The 24,978-nt window shown below is 29.6% G+C and overlaps 2 protein-coding genes across 2 annotated transcripts in view; one reads left to right on the top strand and one right to left on the bottom strand.

Annotated features, from left to right (window-relative positions):
• Nucleotides 1–5,886, top strand: part of mys (position-specific antigen beta subunit myospheroid) — a 33,186-nt gene extending 27,300 nt beyond the window's left edge. Inside the window, exons 19-21 of the mRNA XM_087159766.1 lie at nucleotides 1,039–1,158; nucleotides 1,716–1,882; nucleotides 2,876–5,886. Coding sequence (XP_087015892.1) covers nucleotides 1,039–1,158; nucleotides 1,716–1,882; nucleotides 2,876–2,944 — 356 coding nt within the window. The 3' untranslated portion in view covers nucleotides 2,945–5,886. The remainder of the gene's footprint in view (nucleotides 1–1,038; nucleotides 1,159–1,715; nucleotides 1,883–2,875) is intronic.
• A 3,770-nt stretch (nucleotides 5,887–9,656) lies between these two features.
• Nucleotides 9,657–15,532, bottom strand: Nup160 (nuclear pore complex protein Nup160). The gene has a single exon (XM_016054127.4). It carries the CDS (start codon nucleotides 15,393–15,395, stop codon nucleotides 11,199–11,201), a length of 4,197 nt encoding a protein of 1,398 aa, XP_015909613.1. The 5' UTR covers nucleotides 15,396–15,532; the 3' UTR covers nucleotides 9,657–11,198.
• Nucleotides 15,533–24,978: the final 9,446 nt, after the last annotated feature.

The raw sequence follows: 24,978 nt of genomic DNA, 5'->3' as shown, positions 1-24,978 counted from the left end.
GTTTCAAGTGGTACTTTTTTGGCATTTATTATTTTGACGTACATTATTTTAATGATTTAGACTTGCGGATTGATAATCAAAACGTATATATTTCTCAAATTCGTGCTATAGCACTTTCTACTTTTGGAAATAGATATCCTGTAAATTATTGGACTTACCTCTATACAGACAATTCAATGCTTCAGAGATATGCTGGAGTTTAATGTGAACAATTTACTTTAGTTAGCAAAGTTTCAATTCAGAATAGGAGGCTGTTTTTATTGCCTTGAAACAAATTATGGGATTGAAGCCAAAATTCATTATTGTAGTTATGCTGTCTGAGTTCCAAGTCTGCTGTCCACGCAATCTTCAATAATAAAGGATGCAATTATAAATGCCTTTATGAATGTAGGTCTCTTTTGGATTGCTGATTTCGTTGTGTTACATTAGATTCTCTCCCACAGTGGGATGGAAGGTAGTAAAAGAGCTTATTACCTTGCTAAGAAAGGTACCACTGTTTTGCAGAGACCCTATCATCTTTTGTCATTTCATTCTGCTTAAATTAAAATGGATGGCTATGGTAAATGCATTAGTTATGGAAAAGGGCAGCGAACATCTTTATGGTAATGGATTGTCTATCCATGACCTTCCATGAAACTCTGCTGCTGCTACTTTTTATATTTTAACAGGACACGATTGTCTCAATTCCCATTTCTTTAAAATTGAACTTAATGACTCTCTGGCTTGCTGTCTTTGTTATACTGCAATAAACAGTTGCCATGTCGCTGCATGCTTTTTTGTACAAATAACTTTTTTGTATTATGTATTGTTAATTTATAAAATAGTACTTTTGTTTGATATATTTTTTTCTTTTTATAGTTTTGTGAAGTTTTTTTTATCATTATCAAGCATTTAATTTTGAATTAAAAGCAGTTGTTTATTTATTATTAACTTTTTGAAGTATTTTGATTGTTTATGAATATATTTGTTTTAAAGATGCCTTGTATGATGTGGTTGATTCTTTTAATTTATTTAATTATATGTTTATCAATGGTTTAGTGAAAGAAGAAGAAAATGAGAAATTGTGTGTGTTTCGAGATGATAAGGATTGTCAATTTATTTTCAAGTATAAGCTAGATGAAGAAGATCAGCCTATTGTTCACGCCCAAAGAACTAAAGGTTAGTTTTCATTTATTTTTTTCAAGTTTTCTTTTCATTGTATTGTTCTATAATTAATAATATGTTCTATAATTTTTACCATGTTAGTAAAAGTATATCAATGCAATTTCATTCCATTCAAAACTATTTTCTTTTAATTTTAAGATTTTAAAATTCTGCATTGTTTACAATATTTTTGAATAAATATTGTTATTGTTTTATATTTATTTTTACAAAATTCTGAATTATACTTTGTAGTCATTGAATTTTTATTACATGATAATAGTTTTGTTCTATAAAAATGTTACAAATTAAATTAATTTACATTTGTTAATAATATATTAGTTTTTATAATTTCTCAAACCGAGGTCTAATATAAAATAAACATTTTAAACTGTTTTAATACTATTTAACTGTTCAATACTATTTATGGCTAGAAATATACCATTAGAGGAAATAAAAAATGATTAAATTATTGTGCAAAAAAGTTTACAACTTTAATATTTTATTTCACAGCATTTTTTAAAAATATTTTCAGCTTGCGTAGTTATAAGATATTTATTTGTTTCACTATTTAGATTGTCCTGAACCTGTTAACATACTCGCTATTGTACTTGGTGTGATTGGTGGAATTATAGCAATTGGTCTTGCACTTCTGCTGATTTGGAAACTATTGACAACAATTCATGATAGAAGGGAACTTGCCAAATTCGAAAAAGAAAGACAAATGGCTCGATGGGATACGGTAAATTACACTCTGTTTTCATTTGCTTATCATGAGAGGGCAAAAAACCTTATGTAAAAAAAAAAGCTTAAATTATGTTAACGGGAATTCAATTTTGGTTTTTATAGATCACTAGAAATTTATCCAACAATACATTTCGACTGATGTCAAAAAATTTCTGATTTTAAAAAGCCTTATCAGTTATGAGCCATTGATTCAAAGTATATAATACTAAAATCTAAACTGTAATTGCTCTTAACTGTAATTCTGCTATAATTCGTTTAAAATTGTTAAATGTTAATTTGAATTTCAAATGTAGGTCATTGCAAGTAAACTTTTTTTTTTTTTGCAAATTGCTTAAAATTATTTCTTAGATTTTAACCCTTCCTTGTGGGGCAGAGAAATTTAAACCAAAATTTTAGTCCAGCTGAACTAAAAGAACTTTGGTTATTAAATGCACATCTGCTTTCTTTTAATTTTTCAAAGTTTAAAGGGGTTGATTAAAACCAGCCGAGTTTAAAGATAAAAAACTATAACAATTTTAATAGTTTATATTGTCACAAGTAAGAGGGGCAGTTTTTTTTCTCCGACTGGTCCTTAAAGGACTAATCTTATCTAGACTACTAATTCAGATTCTTAATCAAATAGAAATAGTATTTTATTTTAAAGATGAAAGACAGAAAACCTAAGCCAATACAGCTCAAATTTTCTACTTCTGTAAAATATAACTCATTATACACTTAATATTATAGTTGAACTTTCATCAATTACGCACTTTCATTGCCAAACTAATTAAGTATTTACAAAAATTCCTGTTAAAAATTCTGTCAATTATTGAATGTATTATTCATTGAGTAACTTAAAGAAAAACAGATTTGTGGGGCAGAAAATAATAGATAATTCTAATCAAAACTAACTTCAGAATTAGCACGTTTACAGAATTAATTGTTAGTTTTATGACTGTTATCAAATATTTCCTAGTGTGTTTAATTAATTGTGATGTTTTTTAATCAGGGTGAAAATCCAATTTATAAACAAGCAACTTCAACATTCAAGAATCCTATGTACAGTGGAAAACAGTGATTTATAAATTTTTTTAATGAGTGTGTTTGGTGCTACAAAAAGGCAGTCATTTGCATTTGTGACTTTTAAATGATGGATCTATTTTTGCTACTTGATGCATCTGTTGTCTAAAAGGCAGTTTTCTTCATTAAAAAATATGATCTGTTAGCATCATGCAAGAAGGAAATCTATGAATTTATCCGTCATACTTAAACTTTTAGATTTGTTAGCTTGTTCTGACATTACCTGTAAAATTTTCATTTGTATGTGCCAATTGTTTGTGTGTAGATTTATAATTAATGTTATAGTATGTTAGATCTGTTTTCTCTACTATATTTATTAATCTATTTTCTTAACTTGCAATATCTTAAATGTTGTATTTTGGGTTGTATTTATACTAATGTTTATTTTAAAGCTTTTATTGTCACTGCTGCTTTATTCTTACTTTAGGGACTGTTTATACTACAATGATTCACCTATATTCGACATTTAAATCAGTTTTAACTATTTGGAGTACATAAGCTATTAATCATGCAAACAGTTAAATGTTCTTAAAATTTAAATGATATGTGATGAATTCCTTAATTTTACTACTCTTTCAAGTAATGTATGTGTGTGTTTAAACAGGGTAACTTATCAATCTCAATCATATAAAAAGTTTATTTTTTTAATATTTCGTGTTTTCTTTTAACATTATTTCTACAGTCTACATTTCTTATAACAACACCGATATGTGTTCTTAAATTTTGTATGTTTCCATCAGTTATAATATTAGGCTCTTAACTACTTTTTTCTTACTTAGTAATATAGTTTTTAAATTTATGAAATATGAAATTTATTCACAAATACGATATATTACTATCAGTTTTGAACTTTCATAGATGACATAAAGTATGAAATAATTGATATACAAATGTGACATAATTCAAACTTTTTTCTTTTAAATTTTGTTAGTTCACTTTTTTTTCTGATATGTGTGTCCCAGTAACATTATTGAAATAATTGGTACACTTGCTGGCTAATTATATCACTAATAATTTAGAAAGAGTTAAATATAATCTAACTATTGTTATATAATGAATCTCGTTTTTGTCGTTTTGAAAAATGTTTCATAATGTGTTTAATTGTTGCTTTTTTTTTTTAATCAGATAAAAATCTAATTTATAAACAAGTAATTTCATAATATATAGTGTTTTAGAAGTGCCATTTTTAAGTGCAGACTTTAAATTTTTTTTAAAAATTGTTTTAATTTAAATATGCATACAATCCCTACTTTCATGATTATTTCAACATTGTTTATTTTTTTCTTTTATCATGTCAAATTTATTTAATTTGGCTTTGTTTATTTCATTTGGCACCATTTTCACTGAATATTTATTATCAACTAAATATTTGATAGCATATGTGAGTTACCACAATGGAACATAATAGTTTTATTTTTAATACTTTATTTTATTTTAGTGAACTATTTAGATTTTGGACTTTTTTTCAAGTAATAATATTCGGGCTTGAATTTTTACATTTTAAGGATATTTTTATGTGATTATTTTATGTGTATAATGAGCTTCTGATTTTTATTCTAACGGATGAACAGTGTATCCAAATTTCTTTCTTTTATTGTCTTAGATCTGATACTCACTGTGCATTTGTCGTACTTACATTTCTCTCCTCTTATTGTTAAACGTGCCATAATTTTCTTTGATACTTTTTTGACATAGTTTTCGAAAATGTCAACTTCATTACTTTTTAAATGATATTGATTATAAAATAAACTAACTGTTCAAGATAATATATCATATAGATTTTTTTAATGAACTGACTTTATAGGGCATTTAATCTCATCTGCTATATTTTTATATAACAATTTATATAAATTTAATAAAAGCAATATTATATTCCATTGCTTATAATAAAGTTGACAATGTTGAATTTTTTCAACTGACTGCAGATATTTAAAACGTTTTAGTACACTATGACTAAAAAAAAAAAAATTCATTAACATTTTTAAATAACATTAAATTAAACATTTTCTTCACTGTATGTTTTAAATATATATATACTCAGAGATACTTGTTGGATTTTAATATCTTAGTGACCTTACTGCTAATGTTTACCAATGTATAACTCTAAACTGAGCTTTAAAATACATCAGAAGTGCTATTAGCAAATGTTGAGTTTATTTTAAATTCTATACATATTCAAAACATGTTAAATACATTTTTTTTTTTAATGTACTTATTTTTTTTATATATAAAAAATTGGAATGTACTTATACAAAATAATATTTATCAGTAATGATAATATTCCTGCACTACACTTTTGGAAAAGCTATCAATATTTTGCTTGTCATTTTTTAAAAATTTATTTTGGAATGGAATTATGTTAATGTTATGATAAATATTAAATTTTTGATCTGATATGTTCTCATTAAGTGTTTTAAAACTTTCAAATATAGATTGGTTCATTTATTATTTTTTACTAGTTTGTGATATATGAAAAAGAATCTCACTTTATTGTTCAATGTTAGTTTCATTTCTATTTTAAAAAACATTAATAATGACAGCTTATTTCATTACATGTTGAAAATACTATTTTTGAATGGTATTTGACATCCTACATGAACTCGCTTAAGTTTTTTTCTGATATATTTAGAAATCAAATCTTATTTTACTATATTAAGAAAAGAATTGTGGTTGTTAATTTGATACTTTAACTTTTTTTGTTCATATAACAATGGCATGAATATTTTACTATTTTCCAACAAAATCTCTTATAAGTTTTTTTTTTTTTACTTTAGTGTTTTGTAAACAATGATATTTTTCAAATATGTATAAATTTAAATTTGATCTGTTTAGTGAATATTTATAATTTTCAGATTACTTAGATGGCAGCTGTTAATCTTATTTACAAAAATTGTATTTATTAACTAGATCTTGAAATAAAAGTTTTTAAAATACAAGAAACAGTTGTCATGATTACAAAAAATTTCATTGTGTAGAGTAAAATAAGACAAAGTTTCATAAAGTTTTAAATTTGCAAAAAGGTCAAAATCCAATAAACCTTAAACATTCTTTTAATTACGAGAAATAATTCATGATTGTGTAACATTTTTAATGGGATAGGAAAATGTTGTGTACTGTTCTTTTTGGTTATATATTTAATTTCTTTTTTAAACTGCCGCCTAATAATAAAAATAGATTAGTAATTTAGAAAACAATGTATTTTTAAAGGGGAAAAAGTAAATCGATAAACAGAAATATGATTTATGGAATTGTAAAAATCGTTTTCCAAAGTGAAATTTCAATTCTTCACTAAATTTCAGAAAAAAGAAACCATATACTTTGTCATGAAAGTATCAACAAAAAGCTCGACTACTACATCTTTGTTATTATTTATATAAATAATTTGCAACAAAAAAAAAGAACGTTTTTAATTGAGTATGCTTTTTAAACATTTTAGTTTTTGAATATCACTAAATGAAGGTTTCACTTCCGTATTCTACAACATGTAAGTTGCCAGTAGCCAAAACCTCTATTTTGATCTGCAACACTATGGAAAAAGATCTGTCAAAGTATGCAATGAGATGTTTCTGTTCATTTGTTCCATTAAGTGGAATTGCAAGTTTTAAAAAGATATATCTAATTCTAAAATACTTGTTATATAAAACAGAATCTAATATATATATATATCACGTCCTCATAGATGAAATTTGTTGGGAAAAAATGACTTTAGTTAGTTGATAGCTTACTAATATAAAATGTAAGGAATTATTTTATTCATCAAAATATTTACCCATATTGTCTGTCTGTTAGCCATTCAAATGACGGGTTGTTCAGGCTGGTATTGTAAAACACTAGCGGAAAACTTTCAATGAATTCTTAGAATGCCAGTTTTACTGCATAGTCCGAATTAAATTGTTCTCCTAAAAAAAGTTGTCTAAATTGAGAAAGAAGTAATAGTTATTGGGAGCTAGGTTAGGTGAATATGGAGAACGATGAATTTCTAATTTCTTTAGTTTTTATACAATTGTTTGTGCAGTTGGTGATCTAGCATTCTGTAGGAGTTGATCAGTTGACTTATCTAGGCTGTTTTTCTTTTGCACCATTTCGTCACAGTATATTTTATCTGTAATTAATGAGCCAGATTTCATGAAATCATAATACATATACCGTTTTTGTGCTATACCACCAAAGCTTCTTTTAATGAAGCGAGTTTTCAGCGATTCTGCCTTTGTGCTATATCATGTCAAATATACTAAAAATTGTAGAAGGGAATAAAAAAATAAATGATTACATGTACCAGGGGATGCCTAACTTGCTAGTACTAACAAAAAATAGCGTGTAAGCAAAATTATAACTTCAAGTATATAAAAAAATTCTTCATTCAAAGATAATTATAATATCATATTGCATTATTGGTTTTCCTTGATGCACGTGTGCAATAACTCATAATTAAAATCTTTGATTCTTCAAACAGAATTTTTTCTTGCTTTGAAATTTTTTGTTTTGTTTATCAATAGATAAAATATTAAGACTTATTTATGAATATTAAAGATGTGGGAAACTTATATTCTAATTAGGGACCTGCTTTTTGTTAAAGGCACCCAAACAAAATTTGAGTCTTGGGTTCTAAGAAACCGTAGTTTTCAAAGTTTGGTGTTTTTGGTAATTCATCCTTGTCCAATCTGAATGTTTCGTTCTTATACTGAACATAGGTAATTATCATGTTGGATTCGTTAATCCTCACAAGTCTAATTTAGGATAAAAACCCACCAGACTTGGACAGAAAAAAAACTCTCTGTGAACACAAAATCTCAACTAAAAAGCTTTCCGCATGCATTTATTAATTCTTGTAAGTAATTACAACTCTTTCGTCGCTACCATATTTTGACGAAATTTGTTTGTAAATCACCACAGGGATGAGTTTGGTAAAAAAGCTGAAAATATAAATCCAAAAATGTCATGTGCAAAAACACTTTTTAAATAACTGAAAAAATATCTAAAATTTAAACAAGAAAAAACTATGTAGGAGGAATTTATCCACAGAATGTTATCAGCATTTTAATAAAAACATTGATGCAAGATTTTATTTATTTATTTAAATTGTGTAAATATGAATATGTGCAATTTTTAAATCACGCAAATACGAATCTAGACATTTAATTCTAAAATCGCGTAACTACGAATCTCGATGTTTGATATTAAAACCACATTAATATGAATCTTGATTTTAAAACCTTGTGAATACATATCTCGCTATTTAATTCTATAATCGCAAGAATACTAACTTTGATATTTGACTCTAAAATCGGGTGAATACAAATCTCGATTTTTTGAATTTAAGACTGCGTCAATGCGAATCTCGAAGTTTGATTTTAAGAATCACATGAATACGAATCTCTATATTTGATTTTAAAATCACGTGAATGCGAATTTCGAAGATTGATTTTAAAATTGTATAATGTTTAAGTCACTTGAACACAAATCATAATAGAGGCTTTTAAATCACGTGAATACGAAACGCGATCTAAGATATGAAAATACGAAACGCAATCCTACTGACCCTCAGCCTAAATATATTGTGTAATTTTTCAACATGTACTTGCTTATATTATTTTGGTCTGAAGAAATAAAAATTTGGTTATTACCAAAGAAAAAAAATTTCAATCAATGATCAGAACATGTAATTTTAATGCCTTGTTTCTTCCTTCTTAAATTTTGTCTGTAAAAACGGAATGATTTCGGGTCTCCCTGATTTTCTTTTTTCTGGGAAATTTTTTTTTTGAAGTTTTTTTTTTGCAGCCCAAGGGAAGTCTTTAAAAGGTAATATTTTATTGTACTTAACATGTGTCTCTCTGTAAGGCACTAATTTAAAAGTTCCCAAGACTATTTTTGTTCCATTACTTTACGATTAGAATGCCCTAGAGAAACAAATATGTACGGTATTCAAAATTAAAGATGAAAAAAGGATACTACCAGAAATTTATCTTCTAATCTATTTAAAATATTACTGCTGTGTTTTACATAGTTATATGCACTTCAAGGTAAATTTTATGTTAAAAACATTTCTAATGCTATTTTAATTAGGAATGTTCAATTGGAATTTGAGATAATTTTGCAAGCCGAAAAAATTTGACTCAAAATTTAGTTAATTGAAAGTTAGGTCTAACAAGTTATTGATCTCCAGAAAAATTATTTATACTAATATTTGTAAGTATGAGAACTATTTTACAAATAACAGGGGTCTGTTTAGAAGAAATTTGGGTCCATCAACGGACCCTTCACAAAATATCTTTTCATAAAAACGGACCCTTCACAAAATATTTTAACTTAAAAACGGACCCTTCACAAAATTTATCTTTTAATCGGACCCTTCACAAATTTGTTTTTCTTCATTATTGTTTTGTTAATCAAATAAACCCTTCCCACGAAGGGGGGGGGGAGAAAGAAAGATGTAAACGAACTAAATTTTGTCTTCGACGGACACTTCTTCCTTTATTGGTCCGAAATGAATATTCTGCGTTCAGCAGTATAGGTTAAATACCAAATATTTATATGTTGCATCGCTAATTTAGTAGCTGCAATTGCTGTTTATTTTTTTAAATTAAATTTTTTTAATTATAATTTTACAGTGTTGAGCATTATCTTGTATGCCTTTACAATTTAAAAACTCCTTGAAAAAGTTTTTTTTTGCAATAACGGACCCTAATTGCACAAATTCACAAAAGCGGATCCTGGTTGAAAGAATGTGACTTAACGTTTATTTTATATTCACAAATTACAAGTAATTTTTTCACAATTTAACAAAAACGGACCTTTCACAAAATGTCTGGACAGACCCCTGAATAATTATTACAAAATTAATTAAAAAGATAATGCAAATATAACATGTTTTTCTTGGGATTCAGTAAAACTTCTTATAGAATACAAGTCAGAATCAAGCTATCGACAGGTGTGTAACATTTTAATTATTCTCTCCACAGCTGATTTTAACAATCATGTACAAATGAACAGAATAACTTAAATTTTTAAATGGTAACAATGCTCTTATGATACATCCTTTCTCCTTCAGATAATATATAACACATGAAAAACTTGTTTAAAATAAAACTCAAAAAAGGGTAAAAGCAAACTATAGAACTAATGTACAATCACTTTTGTTTTAATATTTTATTACTCCAAAAGCAAAAAATTTCAACTTTGTATGCTGAAAATAATATTGAACATGGGTAGTACATATTTTGTGTTAATGGATTTGCTCGAGTATTACACTGTTATTATAAAACATTTATTTTTAACTAATAAACAATTTTTAATGAACTTAAAGTTCTAGAAGCTGTAAATTTAAACTTCATAGTTTCAAGAATTTAAATATTTCCTTTTTTCTTAATTAACAAGCAAATTTGTATAAAATAGAAATAATGATGCTCAGATCGAAATTTCTACTTCATTCCTTTAATCTGAGCTCATTGTGTTAAGGGATTTTTCTCTTTGATTATTTCATAGGTAGAGGAAATATAAAAATATTTCCCTAAATGATGATGAAACATGAGATTTTTTCTAAGGGGAATAGAATGCAGGTTGAAATGAAAGTTTCATGTCGATACGAGACCATTTCAAAACATTAAAAAATTTAAGCTATGATATGAAAGAATTGTGTAATGAAATATTTCATAGTTTAGTTTCACTAAATCTCTTAAATTTGTGGAAGCAAATAATGTGATTTTTTATGTTTGAAACTAGCAAAGCAAATATAGTTAAGTAATTCTAAAAAGAAATAAATTCTTTTATTTCTTTTTAAATATTAATAAAAAAGCAAAAATCTTATTTCCTTAAATTTGGCTATCACATAAAGATCTTATAACTGAAAAAAGTTGTAAAAATTCATAAAAGTAGTCTAAAAAATTCTATTAAACTATTATTTAAATGAATTAAGTAAAAAACAAGATAAAATTAGCTAAAAGCTGTTTAATTTTATTAAGAAATATACAAATTTATATCATTAAACTTGAGTTAAATTATAAATTGAAAAAATTAATCAAATAAATACATATAGAAATTGGCAGTATAAAGAACATGTTTAATTCAAAACACAAGTTAAATTAAAAGTCATTTAATTAGATACATATTTTGTAGACATAAAACACTATCAAAATATTTTTGACAAACTAAAAAAAAATATTAAAATAAAGCCTTAACTGAGGAAAAAATGCAACCAAATAAAAAATAAAACTTTCTTATCAACATGAATGGGGAACTATGTTACAAAATCACTCTCATGCATAAGTCATACAATTTGATAATTTTGTTGAAGAAATCAACTCTATGTGTCTATTATATTCTTCTAAAGTGTTGTTGAACTCTTCGCAAATGTCTTTAAAATGTTCACTTTTACCAGAACTAATAACATCAAGTAAAATATCAATATATGTATGAGGTAACCAAACAGCAGGAGATGTAACATGTAAAGAAAATTTCATATTAAAATCCTCTCTTCTTACACCAAGTACAGCTTTTATATATTTAGTCAAAAGAATGACAGATTCTTCAAGAAAACCGTATGTAATATATAAAGCCAACATCTCAGTAAAGTTGAGTTTCTGATACGACAACTTTAGCCAGGCTGGTACAGTTGCGCCATTAGCAAGAAGTTTTTCAGTAACACATCTATGAAGCTCAGTTTTACCATCCAATTCATTTTCTAAAAGATACTGTTGCAAATCGTCCCAAATGTGCTGTTGAACTTTAATCCGTTGAGACAAAACCTCAACATTGGTTGAAGAAGCTTTACTAAAAATATCTTTTCCAAATTCGTCATTATTGTATGTATCTGATTGTAACATGGAGCTGATACACCTATAAGTTAAAGCTTCGAACACAGGAACCAGCGAAAGCGAAAAAGATTTGGACAAGAGAATAGCCTGTTCAAAAAGACAACCATCTAAAAGTAATGCCACCGTGTCTTCAGCAGTCAATGGAGTTATTGCAAAACTTGAACAGGCTCCATACTTTCGAACATAGGTGAGACGAGCTTGAACTAAGTTATATTCTCTTACAATATCTGGAAGACCTAACACCTCAACTTTAACAGGACGAGTAGACTGTAATACTTCACATCCCTCAGAATTTCTTTTAGGAGAACTTCTGGGATCTTCATCAAAAATGTCGACATTAATAGCTGGCTTTACAATCCAAGCATACTGAGGCTCAGCTAAATGCAGACAGTTAATGACTGCTAAATAGCATGATACTTGCTTTTTCAATCCTTTTAAGCTTACAACTTCTCTGCTATATCTCATAGCTAATTCATACATAACAGTTGCTGCTTTTCTGAACTTATGATTGTCAATATGCAAAGCATACAATACACCATAAAATGATGTATTATGGCAGAGATCTGAACACCTTGCTCTTGATTCCAATATAGAAACTATCTCTTCTTCATAAGACAACTCAATTATTTTTTGAAACTGTTTCGTTTCACAAAGCCGCACCACTAACTGTCGTAAGCAATCTTTACGCCTCGAAGGATCTGGATTATTAATGAGGGTAACAAATGCTTCTTCAGTTCGATTTAGATTCAAATTGTGTTTAAAGAGTATAGAGTAAAATATAGGAATGTTAGGATCATTCTTGCTAATTTCATTAACAGCTGTACCAGTAAAATTTACTATACACTCGGATAAAGAAAACTGCTCTAACATTCGAACTACTCGCATGCAAACTTGGCTCGTAACAGAAGATGCTGAGCTGTAATTCCTTTTAATCCATTTATTGCAGAAATATGTATCATCCTCTATTTTCTTTGAAACTTCAAAGAATATTTTCAAAGCTTTTTGGGAGTCCCCTAATATTAAACAGCTAGTTGCAACAAGAAAGTTTAAAAACTGTTTGTTTAATGGTGACCAAACTTGCAGAAGACTATCATACTCTAGCAGCGGGATATATTGACATCGTGTGAATAAAAATTCTGGAAATGCCACATTTCTGTCACCGGGCCAAAGAAGATTAGCTGCAGAAATCACAAGGGAAGGAAACAGGTACTTCCACCCATCTTCAAAATACAGAGGAGATAGTCTAGATTCCATGAGTTTTCTAACTGTAACACCTCCTTCTTCTTGAAAAAATAAATAACAGACTGTTTGTCCCGATTTAATATTTTTCAAGTCAGCATCGATAAATTCTGGCAATTCTAAGACACAGAACTGTTTGAAAGCTGCATCCTGAATCGAAGCAGATACGGGTGAACACTCACTTACAGTAGACCACCAAACAATATAATAAGACCGTAAGAGATTTTCAATGGTAGGTACAATTTGATACTTCATGGCATCCCCATCTAAATGTTCACAATCTAAGTTATCTGATCTCCAAAGCGCAATGGTAAAGAGAAGCATATTTCTACAGAAGTCAAAACGCTGTTTGGCAAAATGAGATAAGCCAGCACAAAGAGCACCAATTCCATAAGTGCTACCAGCAAAAGTAGAAAATTGCGTAGCATCTGATAACTCACCTATCTCTGATGAAAGGTCCAATTTTTTTAACAAGAATTGGAGACAAAGCACTGCATCAATACCAGAAGGTACCAATGATTGCAAATCTTGACAAAGTCTACTATCATGTTCCAAGTCTAAAGATTCACAAATTTCTAATGCGTACTGTAATGTCGACTCCAATGCAATCTTTCGATCATTGAACCGCTGGAGCTGTTTAGGATCAAAATTTTCTTCCACTAAATCTATACCACTTAAGACACTCATTAATGCTGAATATATTCTTTTATCATCTTCTTCTAACAAGTCCATAAAATAAGAAGATGATCTTAAACTTGGAATCATGAGTATATCTAGTGAGTCACAAGGACAAAGTAAAGAGAAGAAATTTTTCTTGACAATAACCACAGAGCCAGTTTTAGGGTCAAGTGATATACCCAATGGTTTCATGCCTACTTCGTGATATTGAATACAGTAAGAAAAGAAACGAGACCAACTATCTTTAGATATCTTTACAAATATTTCATCACCAATCTCAGTTTCACCAGCAATCATCATTATTTCAGACATAACAGTTTCAATAACTTGCTTCTTCAACTCTTCAGATTTTCTAAAAGTGTGCATTGATTCATTAAGATTTCTAGAAGAGCTAAATATAGAAATAGCTTTGCTGATGGTAGATGGCAAAAATCTTCCAACTTTAAATATTTCTTTCAAATATTGATCTTGAATATTCAAAGAGCCACAATCAACCTGGCTTGAAACTCTAGGTTCAAGACTTACTGGTAACCAGCTCAATCTATGCTCTGATTTATTTTCACTGTCAAAAAGTGCAGTTAATACTATAGGTTGATTTTCACAGCTAAGCCACAAGGTCCATATGCATTTTTCTCCAATGCAAAAATCTACTAAATCGTGATTGGTTTGATGTAAAATTGTGACTAAGGACAACTTACAACGATCGTTATCAAATATTGGTTGAAAAACATAAAATATTTTTTGATGAGGAATTGGAACATAGACGCCTAAATAGAAGTTTCCTCTTATGTTGGCGGCAGATTTTCTTAGATGGCACTGATGGGCTGTAAAATTTCCAGCTAAAACTTTATTATCACTACCATAATTCAAAATTGAATCAGCTAAAATGCAATCTTGTTTTTTATTAGACCAAATTCGTATTTGCAGATCACTAAATAGGGAAAATATCAAGACATCAGACATATCTTTATTATCGTGGCAAACTATACTCAATGCAACTTCAGTTTTATTGTTTCGCATAACAGTAGGCACTAGGCCGTTAATCCATCGAGAGATAGATCCTGTCTTCATCAATTCAGTAGTGGTGATTTCAACTTCTTGTTTATTAGACATAACAACCATTAAAACAGATCCTGCACTGTTAGCCAAAATGAAAGTTGCGCTACCATTTGAATTAAGCCATGAGCAAGATGTATGAGGCAATGGAATTCCGATGGACACATTATTTAAAACAAAGTTACAACTTCTATTTCGCAATGCAAGACTCGTAGTATCAAAAAATATGGATGGTGATAGATAATATTTCGAATTCGTTAAAAAGTTATCACTCTCTAATGATTTGGGATGAGGAAATACAAGTTTATGAATAGCACTGACTGTAGCAACCAATAACACAACATGATCATTGTGCTCATGGATACTAGTTCCTCGTAAAATCGGGGTGTTTTGAAATCTTAGACGCAATCGATTGCTTTGTAAATTAACGTCGAGAGATACTTCGACAAGCTCAATAACATCATGATTGGTGCGCCAATAAATAAACCTGTTGCTACAGATAGATGTTAAATCTCGACTGTCTTGATAGGTAAAACATCCAGCTACTTCAGGTAATTTTATGTCTTGCAAGGTACTTTGAGAAGCACCGGCGTTAATTGTAATATCATTCCATTGTTCATCAATATCTGCATAAGGTGTAACTTCTCTGAACGCAAGCGAGCACATTTTGATGAATGATTGGTCTTTCTTTCATATGGATTAAACGTAACGCTTAATATTCAATGTTCATTATTAAATATTAATTTATAAATACCGTTGGCGGGTTTAACAAACACACCAAAATCAAGCATTTAACTAATATGAATAAAGTTACAGTTAATAAACAAAAAAATAAATATGTCACTGGAAGGAAAATAAAAAATTATTTCAGCACTAGATGTCACTACTAAAAATTGTCACGTGATACTACCCTAAACATTGTCTGCATAATGCTTCTAAATGAAAAAAAAGTATAACTTGTTACTACATAATACATTCCTTAATTTCCACAAACCATTAGAAATCATTGATATGCAGCAAAACTTTCTCTCAAAAAAAATGTCCAATCTTGAAATATTACCAGGTTAGAAAAAGTTTTCTGTTTCATCCAAATTAAATTGAACAACAAATCTCTTCGATCAACTACTAGAAAAATGTGGTAGTATTTATGTAATAATATTAGAAAAACTAAAATAAATTTCATGTCTCATGTGTAATTTACCGGGAAAGAAATTAAAACGAAATGCTGTGAAAACAAAATAAACAAAACAAAAGTAATACAATACATCGAAATAGAGAAGCAGCCCGGTTTCTCCCATCACTTATCGTTTACTGGGGGCAATGCCGGATTTACGTATCAGCTAAATAAGCTGTAGCTTGGGGCCCCGAGATGATAAGGGCCCCCAAATCCTTCTTTTTCCCCTTCTTTTTTTAAAGTTTTATTCGGAACTGAGGCCCTCTGAAGCCCAAAATGCATTTTTTTTTCTTTTTTACATTGTCGGACGCTTGTCGGAAAGCAAATTTCATTTCGGTTAAAATCCTCAATATTATATTTTTAAACTCCTCGAAAAATGTAGTAAAAAAGGTATACAAATTAACTGTCGCAAACAAATTAATATTAAGTACGAACGAAAGAAAAATGATATTGAAAAATGTTGAATCGCTTATGAGACAGGCGGGATGAAAGACATCGAAACCTATTTGATTGAACAGTAAAACTAGAAGATGTTTCTAAAATTGTGAAATCTATCAGGCTTTAATTTTTTTTCTGTCACAAAATTTATCAGTAATTAAAAATAATAAATTCGTTAGATTTCAGTATTGGTTCTGTTTCTTCATTGATTAAATATTAAACATATTTGTCTTTTGAAACATTTCATTCCATAATAAAATAATTGTTCTACAATTGTAATTATCTAAAGATAATTGATTGTGTAACATTGCTATGTTGAATGCTCGCTTTGGCTAGATGCCCGAAACCCGTATCATATTTATTCTCGCTGATATTTAATAGACCCTTCAATCAGGGTTCAGAAGAAATTTGGGTCCGTTAACGGACCCTTCACAAAATATCTTTTCATAAAAACGGACCGTTCACAAAATATTTTAACTTAAAAACGGACCCTTCACAAAATGTTTTAACTTGAAAACGGACCCTTCACAAAATAATTTATCTTTTAATCGGACCCTTCACGAATTTGTTTATCTTCATTATTGTTTTGTTAATCGAATAAACCCTTCCCAGGTGGGGGGGGGGAGAGAGAGAAAGACAGATGTAATCGAACTAAATTTTGTCTTCGGCAGACGCTTCTTCCTTTATTCATCCGAAATTAATATTCTGCGTTCAGCAGTATAGACTAAATACCAAATATTTATATGTTGAATCGCTAATTTAGTAGCTGCAATTGCTGTTTATTTTTTAAAATTTAATTTCTTTAACTATAATTCTACAGTGTTGAGCATAATCTTGTATGTCTTTACAATTTAAAAACTCCTTGAAAAAGTTTTTTTTCAATAACGGACCGTATTTGCCCAAATTCACAAAAGCGGACCCTGGTTGAAAGAATGTGACTTAACGTTTATTTTATATTCGCAAATTACGAGCAATTTTTTCACAATTTTACAAAAACGGGCCTTTCGCAAAATGTCTGGACAGACCCCTGCTTTAATGCATCCTTAAAAATATAAGCCAAAAATTTACATAAATAATGACAATTTTTATTCCTGCACTAAAATTTAACAAATGTACTTAAAACAATTAAAAAGAAAGCAAAAATAATGAAGAAATATTTTTTATAAAAGCATCAATTAAATAATATCAGCTTACGAAATGTTATTTTTATTTTTGCAAACTGTATTAATATAACGACCCTCACCTGCTTTAGGGTGTAGGGACTGCTGGATTAGGTTCAAAATGACAAGACTACGGTGTTGAATATTAGTATTCGTAAACTTGAAATTGGGTCGGCTGTGCAATGACTGTTATGAAATAAACTAATAAATTTGGCCGGGATAGCCTGGTTGATAGGGCGTTGGACTCGTGTTCGTGAGAATGGGATTTTGAATCCAGAAAGCAGAAGAATACCCATGTGTAAAATTGTTACTGAAGCAAGTTAAATCTATCGAGGTTACAAAGTCCTCCAAGTTCTCATAATAGATAAATACTTCTGGGTACTGATCCAGCAGTTCCCTTGTCTTATGGATTGGGTTCAAAATTACAAGGCTACGGTAGACGTAAACTCAAAATTGAGTCGGTTGTTTAACGGCGGTTATTTAAAAAAATAAAACTAATAATCAAATTGTATTTTCTTGTATTATTTTTAACTCTTTGCATATTTTCTTCACTGATTCAAAATTTCATACTTCTAAGATTTTGAGCAGCAAAGCAAAATGTAACGTAAAGAAAAAACAATTAAAAAAAAATTCGCAAAAAATCATTAAAAATTGCAAATAAAATACTATATTCAAAATGAATTTAAAAAAAAAAAAACTCTGTTAAATATATAGTGGCCCTTCCAGCACGCCAAATTTTTACTCTGTGCTTAAAATGCGTTTCTGTTGTAACTTTTTTTCCTCGTTCAAAAAATATGTGCAATAAAAGAAAGGTTCTACATTATAGTCTCATCACAATTAATATATTTAACAATCAAGTAATATTATCAAATTTTTTAATAATATTATGTTAACACTCAACAATAAAAAATAATGACAGTTTACTTTAGGTGTGCAGAAATGGAATTGAACTTATGAGGGCCCCATCATTTTCAGTAGCTTAGGGCCCCACCGAGCTTAAATCCGGCCCTGACTGGGGGTCACCCATGCCCCTATTATGTTGGTGAGGTGAACGTTTCTAAAGCATAGACATTTAAATAGAGTAGAATTTTTCCTCTTTAATTTGTTAGATGATAATGTTTCTTCGAGTTTTTTCATCATTTTATATATTTTTTCCGGTATTGTAATGAAATTCTGAGATAAGTGGATCGAAGAATGGCATGTTTATTAGAACACTACACAGAGAGTTACACATATGGAACTTACACTGGGACAGGAGAAATAGAAAAGAACATCAGAGAGCTATGAGCTATGAATATGTATCATCTCGGCATATTGGCGCGAAGCGCCACTCACCGATTCATCGGAATTGTGTTGGCATAAGTTGGGAAGGCATAATTAAATCAAACAATTTAGATAAAAGGAGAAGTTGGAGAAAACTCCATTGTCAAGATCAATTAATAACGAGTAATGCACATAATGACGAGCGCGAATAAATTGAATACAGTATAGTGGACTATTTACACAAATAATTATTTACATGTATATACAGGGTTAGAATATGAATATAATTAGTCGATATGTACATATTTAGTATACCTCTGTTATTATAGTGACCCGGCCGTCCCGGTTAGAACATCAGAGAAACAGAGTTACTTGTATTTATAGCTTTCTTGGGCTCAAACTTAACGTCCAATCAGCGAGCATTCTGACATCATGCGGACGTATCTGCTTCAAAAAAGATCGATTACAGTTTTTCCTCAACATTTTCTACATACTATTGCTTCAAATCCAGTTCAGAAAGTCCTCATACAGTGAATCTTTCAAATTTTCTCTCCACTGTCTCGAAATTTTCCCGGGGGTGATCTTTTTAATGTTACATTTATTATGAAGGGGATAAAGATGTCCAAAGTTGTTATACATGAACTGTTTCAGAAAAGAAAAAGATTCTGGGGTAATTTATCCCTCCCTCAAAAATTATAAAAAATCAATAAAATGTATCAAATTTTCTAGTTATTTCGCAATTGTTAACATATTTTCCAGATTTTTAAGCTTCTAACCCCTTTTTCTTCCCCCAAAGAATATATACCTTTCAGCGTTAATGTTGGTTAAAGATGAGGAAGTTTTCGTTCTGTAAGTTTTCCAAACTAGTTCTTGAGAGCTTTGGAAACTTTTCACCTTTTAAAAAATAAATAAAAAAAATGAGAAAACTCATTTTTTTTTAAAAATTTAATACCCTAAATGCTTCCAAATCATTCTACTTTATTTAATTGTTCATGCATTAGAGATTTTCGAAATATTCACCTTTCTACCCCATTAGAAGAAATTTAACTGTTTATGATAATAATTTTTCCCTCTTGGAGAGGTTACCCTCTCAGCTGCTTTCAGCCAAAAGTGTGGCTAAGTATTTTGTTATTAGAGATGTTGAGAAAAATAAAAGTGGGCTGAAGGCTGAAATATGCAGAAAATATTGTAAAAATTGCGAAAAGTCCAAAGAAACTATAATTTTAATTATCCAGCAAAATTTTTTTTAAAATTATTATTTACGGAGTAATACTTATCTTCCCTGTTCATTCTCGTTATATTTTAGAACTGTTCACCTAAAGAAATTTAACAGTGAAAACAATACTTTTTCCTTTCTCATAAAAAGAAGACGAAAACTGTTTTTACTGCTATAAAGTCATTGAAAAGTGATTAACATAAGGAGGGATTTCCACTGAAAACTGTAGGTGATAGAGGTAAACTGGGATATTATTCGGATATAGGGGATGCTTTCAAGTAAAAATAAACAGGAATGATGTTAATTGAAACCACTGTGCATATCAAGAATATTAGAAGTTTATGGGTGGAGATAAGAATATTTTACTATTATGTGTCTTGCTCGTTACAATTTCAGAACATAATTAATAAAATAGCTATTAATGATAACCGGGGTGGATCAATTTCTTTTTCCCTTTTCAAAAACTGAATAGTACGCCATCCTGCAGGGACACAAGACAAAATCAGCTGATAAGGGCAGATTTTTCATTTGAAAAAACATATAAAATATATTTGGAAAAAAAAGTTTGTTCTATATTTATTTTTGTTACATGAGTCATATATTAGTTCCATCAAAGGATCTCTAACCCATATAGAGAGCTAGCAAAACTGTGCTGGCTGATTAAATATTAACCCAAAATGTAAAAATTATAGTTTGTTCATCTTAAACTCGACTATAAGTGAACGTTTTCGTTTCTTAGCTATAAAATAATTTCCGAAAAAGTAGCAATTGATTCATTACAAATATAAATATAGATTGAATAAGATTATTCAATCCATATTTATATTTGTAATAGATTAATTATATGTATTTACTAGGCTGCAATGGAGAACGACGTATGCCAATCACATAATTTCTCCTTCCATCCCAAAGACAGTAAACAAGGTAAACCTAATTTAGCGTTTACTTCACATAAATTGAATAGTATGAACAATTAAATAGTTCTACAGGAGTAACTCAGACTTTTTTTAAAAATGCGTAGGCATGAGGAATCTAAACTAGTTTTCAAATAAGACGAAGCATAAATACACTGTAATCCAGTGATAGTAGCTGGCACAAATAAAATAAAGTTGAAGTTATAAATTGGCCAGATTTTTTCCCAGATCTAATTCCAATGGAAACTTTTTAAGGGTTCGTAGCATAAAAATATGCGAAGCGTCTTCAAAGCATTAAAATGACACTGTTCCGCGAGAGCAGTTTCTCATCGCAACATCCCATTTCACCTCCATAACTACGTTAAAATTTAAAGGTAAACCTAGAGTAAGCCATAAAAATTCAATTGCTGAAAAAAAAATGCAAACAAATTATTCGAAGAAAACTTTCCCATTGCGTAATCCTAAGTTATCGTCTCATCACTTCTTTTCAGTATTTAAAATGTAATGGCCTACTTCACGTTTGTCCGAACTAATTTGAATTTCAAATTACTTATGGAGGTGAAAGAGAATTTGCAATGAAAAGTTTCTCCTGCGGTATAGTGTCTTCTTAGTAAGAATAGATTGCAACTTCGCAATACTGATCGAATGCTTGGAATGAAAAATCCTTGGTTCTTTCTCGCAATTTTTAACATTGGTTCCTCGATATTTTGATATCTCGAGCTAGCTTTCTAACAGATCTTTTCCGTTTAACCGTATCATTTCCCTGACCCTTTTCATTGTAGCTTTTATCCGAACAGACCACTGTCTATCTGATCCTCCTCTGCCATTGACTGAGGGCAGATTATTATACCATCTGATAGTTCTGTACATGAAATCTTTCGTTATCTCAGGGCTGTCAAGTTTCTGAAAATTGCCCAGTTACTCTCATTTGCTGAATTCACTTATCATAATTTCTTTAATTTTTTTTCATTCTATCTAAATAAAGAAAAATAATGAGTAGTGCAAAATAAAGCTTGCAATTGCTTATACAGGGTGCCCCAGAATGCCGTGTGCAAACTTAGAAAAGAGGTAAAGAACATCGTTATAATTACATAGGAGAGCATAGGCGGAAATAAACAGGTGATGATCTACGCAAGCTCTCATAGTTGACTCACGTATCTTCATCATTGCATATACCGATTGCCAGAGCTCAACAGGAACAGTTTTACAAACACCGGGCTGGCGGAAATCCATTTCATCTACGAACTAGCCAACGGAAATATACGCGCTGCTGCTCGGTTGTATAGGGAAAGATATCCAACGAGACGCCAACCATCATCAAATAATCGCTCGGGTTCATCAAAGTTTTGCGGAATGTGGATTCTTCACACTGAAGGTGCTTGGCGGATGCGAACAATAGGAAAATCCATATTCGAAAAAGGTCTGTTGCCGAAATCCTGGTACCTGTGAATGAATGCTTGCCGTTGGCACCGTCGATCAATTGTCAATCGCGTACAGCAGGGTTAGGCCTTACATCCTTTTCGTGTTACGTCAGTGGTTACGTCCCTTCTTTATTGTGGCTTATTAAATTTGGAAAAATATTCCTTCTTATGCAGGTGACAATATTGATCTCTTATTAATCTTAAAGTTCTTAATCTGACGCAGAAAACCATTCGGTATAAAACTATCATCAAATTAGAGAAAAAATTATTTACAAGTAAATTTTTTATTTTAAAATCATGACTTTTACCTGCTTTCTAAGTCCCCCAAAAAAGATGTTCTTCATTTTAAAAAAAAATTCTAAAATAAAACATACATAGATTATCACTTCATAACTTTGAGATGACATACCTTAATATAAAATTTTACAATTGTACAACAATTTTACAATTGTTGGTCTCAATGTGAATTTCAATATGTAACTTAAAAACAGAATAGTTGAATTCTAGTTGAAATAGATAATTCTCGAAATTAAAAAAATACTTACCGAGAAAAAGTTCATTAATAATCAACGCAAATGTGCTATTTCAACTAAATATAATAATCCTTTTCTGTTGTTTTCCGAAATTTATATATTTAGAAATATATACTATTTCATAAAGAAAAAGAATGTTCAAGAACTGTTTCAGTTCTGCACGTTCTTAAACCACATTTATTCGTAGAAATGAAGTAGACAAGGGACTTTCTTTATTTTAATTTACAATGAATTGAACATTCAAAATTTTATTTTACCATAATAAATATCCGTGATAGTATGCGATCATAAATCGAAAGTTTTCAGCTCACCGAAGCGATGTTGGAAGTTCGTAAGGAAAACAGTTACGATAGAAATGCTCCTGAAATGTTTGCGTCCTGTTTCAAAAAGATTTATCGATGTTCTAGATCACTTTGTCAAGTTCTTCAGCTTTTTACTATTGTTTCACTTCAGCTTTTAGAAATTTTGCTTTCGATTTGCTGGTGGGTGGAAAAAACATGCCCTGCCTATGCACTTATTCTGGTGGAACTGAATAGAAACTTAATAAATAGTAGCCGGGAGCAGAACTCTCTACATATGGTAACACTTCACATATGCTTTCACCGTTAATGTGTGGAGAGTCATAAAACTTTGAAGTTAGGAAACTATATGGAACTTAAAACTACTTTAAACATAGTTTTAAAAGAAAAAAAATTGCGGAAATTAAAAAAAATATTTTTGAAAGGTAAATGCTAAAAATATTAAGAAAAGGGAAAACGTAGTACATTCCTATAGAACTGAGAATAGCAGGGCTAAAGAGAATAGAAGGGCTAGTTCACTCCGCTCTTAGAGCTGAAGCTACGATTTCCCTCCTCATGACGTCACTGTGTCCACAGATCTCGGCGATCGCAAGCAAAGATATTATGATAACTTTGCATCTTTCTCTTTGTAAAAATAAGTTAGACTTTTTCTGGTTATTAGCTTTCAAACTTTACGTAATTAACACATTATTTCCGTTCATAAACATAGTTCAAAAATACTTTCTTGGTTATTATATTAAAAAAAAACCCATTTTAAACTTATAAAAATGTTTTACTAGTTGGCGAAAATGACATTATAAATACTTTATTTTGAAAAGTTCAGTTTTAACTTTAATTATTAAGAAAAAAGAAAGCATATATCGACACTTTTTTTATCTATACATTCTTTTATAACGATAAATTGAGTTAAATTTAGAATCCCTGATTTTAAAATATGTCGTTAATAGCAATTTGTTCATACTTAATCATTAGGAAACATCAACCTTAAACGCTAATTACTGAAACAAAATAATAATTTAGGTTCATAATGACATTAAAAATTTTACAATTGTTTATAGATATTTAAATTTACGATGATATGATTTATAGATATTTAAATTGAAGAGAATATAATTTTTAAAAAAAATCATAAATATTTAGAATAACTATATTAAAAAATATGTTATGAAATTAGGAGAATTTCAACTGTATATTATATATTTTATTTATACTTTTTATTTACATTTTAATTTTCTTTGACTTTATCCATTTTTTAATTCTTTTCACTTGTCTTTTTTTTTTTTTTTGAAGTAACGAGGCGGTTTCTATTTAGATAATGAATTTTTATAAAAGTTTTTAACGACCGAATAAACGTATTGCTGCTAAATATTAACTGCGTCATTTCGAAATCCATTCTTTACATAGTTGTTCATTTACTTTAGGGAAGACGCGGAAAATTATATTTTTTCCTTTTGTTTTTGTATCAGAATTTTTGCAAGTTGCAATCTCGCAAACTGGCATTTCGATGATAGTTTTAAATTCTGGTAAATTCACTGCAAAAACTGAGGAAAATCATTATAGAAAATAACAAATGTCTTAGAATATCTCGCAAAAGGAAATGATCTAATATTAGTTAGAGCTAGTAAAGCCGAACGCTCCGTTCTTGAAGTAAAAGTGCGAGCTTTGCGCTAAAGTGACGTCACTAGAGAAAATCGGAGGATTGGCGCGGCTAGAGTTACTTCAAAGGAGTGAACCAGCCCTTCTATTCTCTTTAGCCCTGTGAGAATAGGGGGAGAGTGAAAGGGGATAAGGTCAAGACATGAAATCGGTCTTCTCCCCAGATGGCGTACTC

Source organism: Parasteatoda tepidariorum, chromosome 3 (genome assembly GCF_982258835.1).
Source record: "Parasteatoda tepidariorum strain Cologne lab strain chromosome 3, Ptep-v5.0, whole genome shotgun sequence".
Lineage (NCBI taxonomy): Eukaryota > Metazoa > Arthropoda > Arachnida > Araneae > Theridiidae > Parasteatoda > Parasteatoda tepidariorum.
Note: the sequence above shows the minus strand (reverse complement) of the source record. Positions and strands in the feature narration are given on the sequence as shown.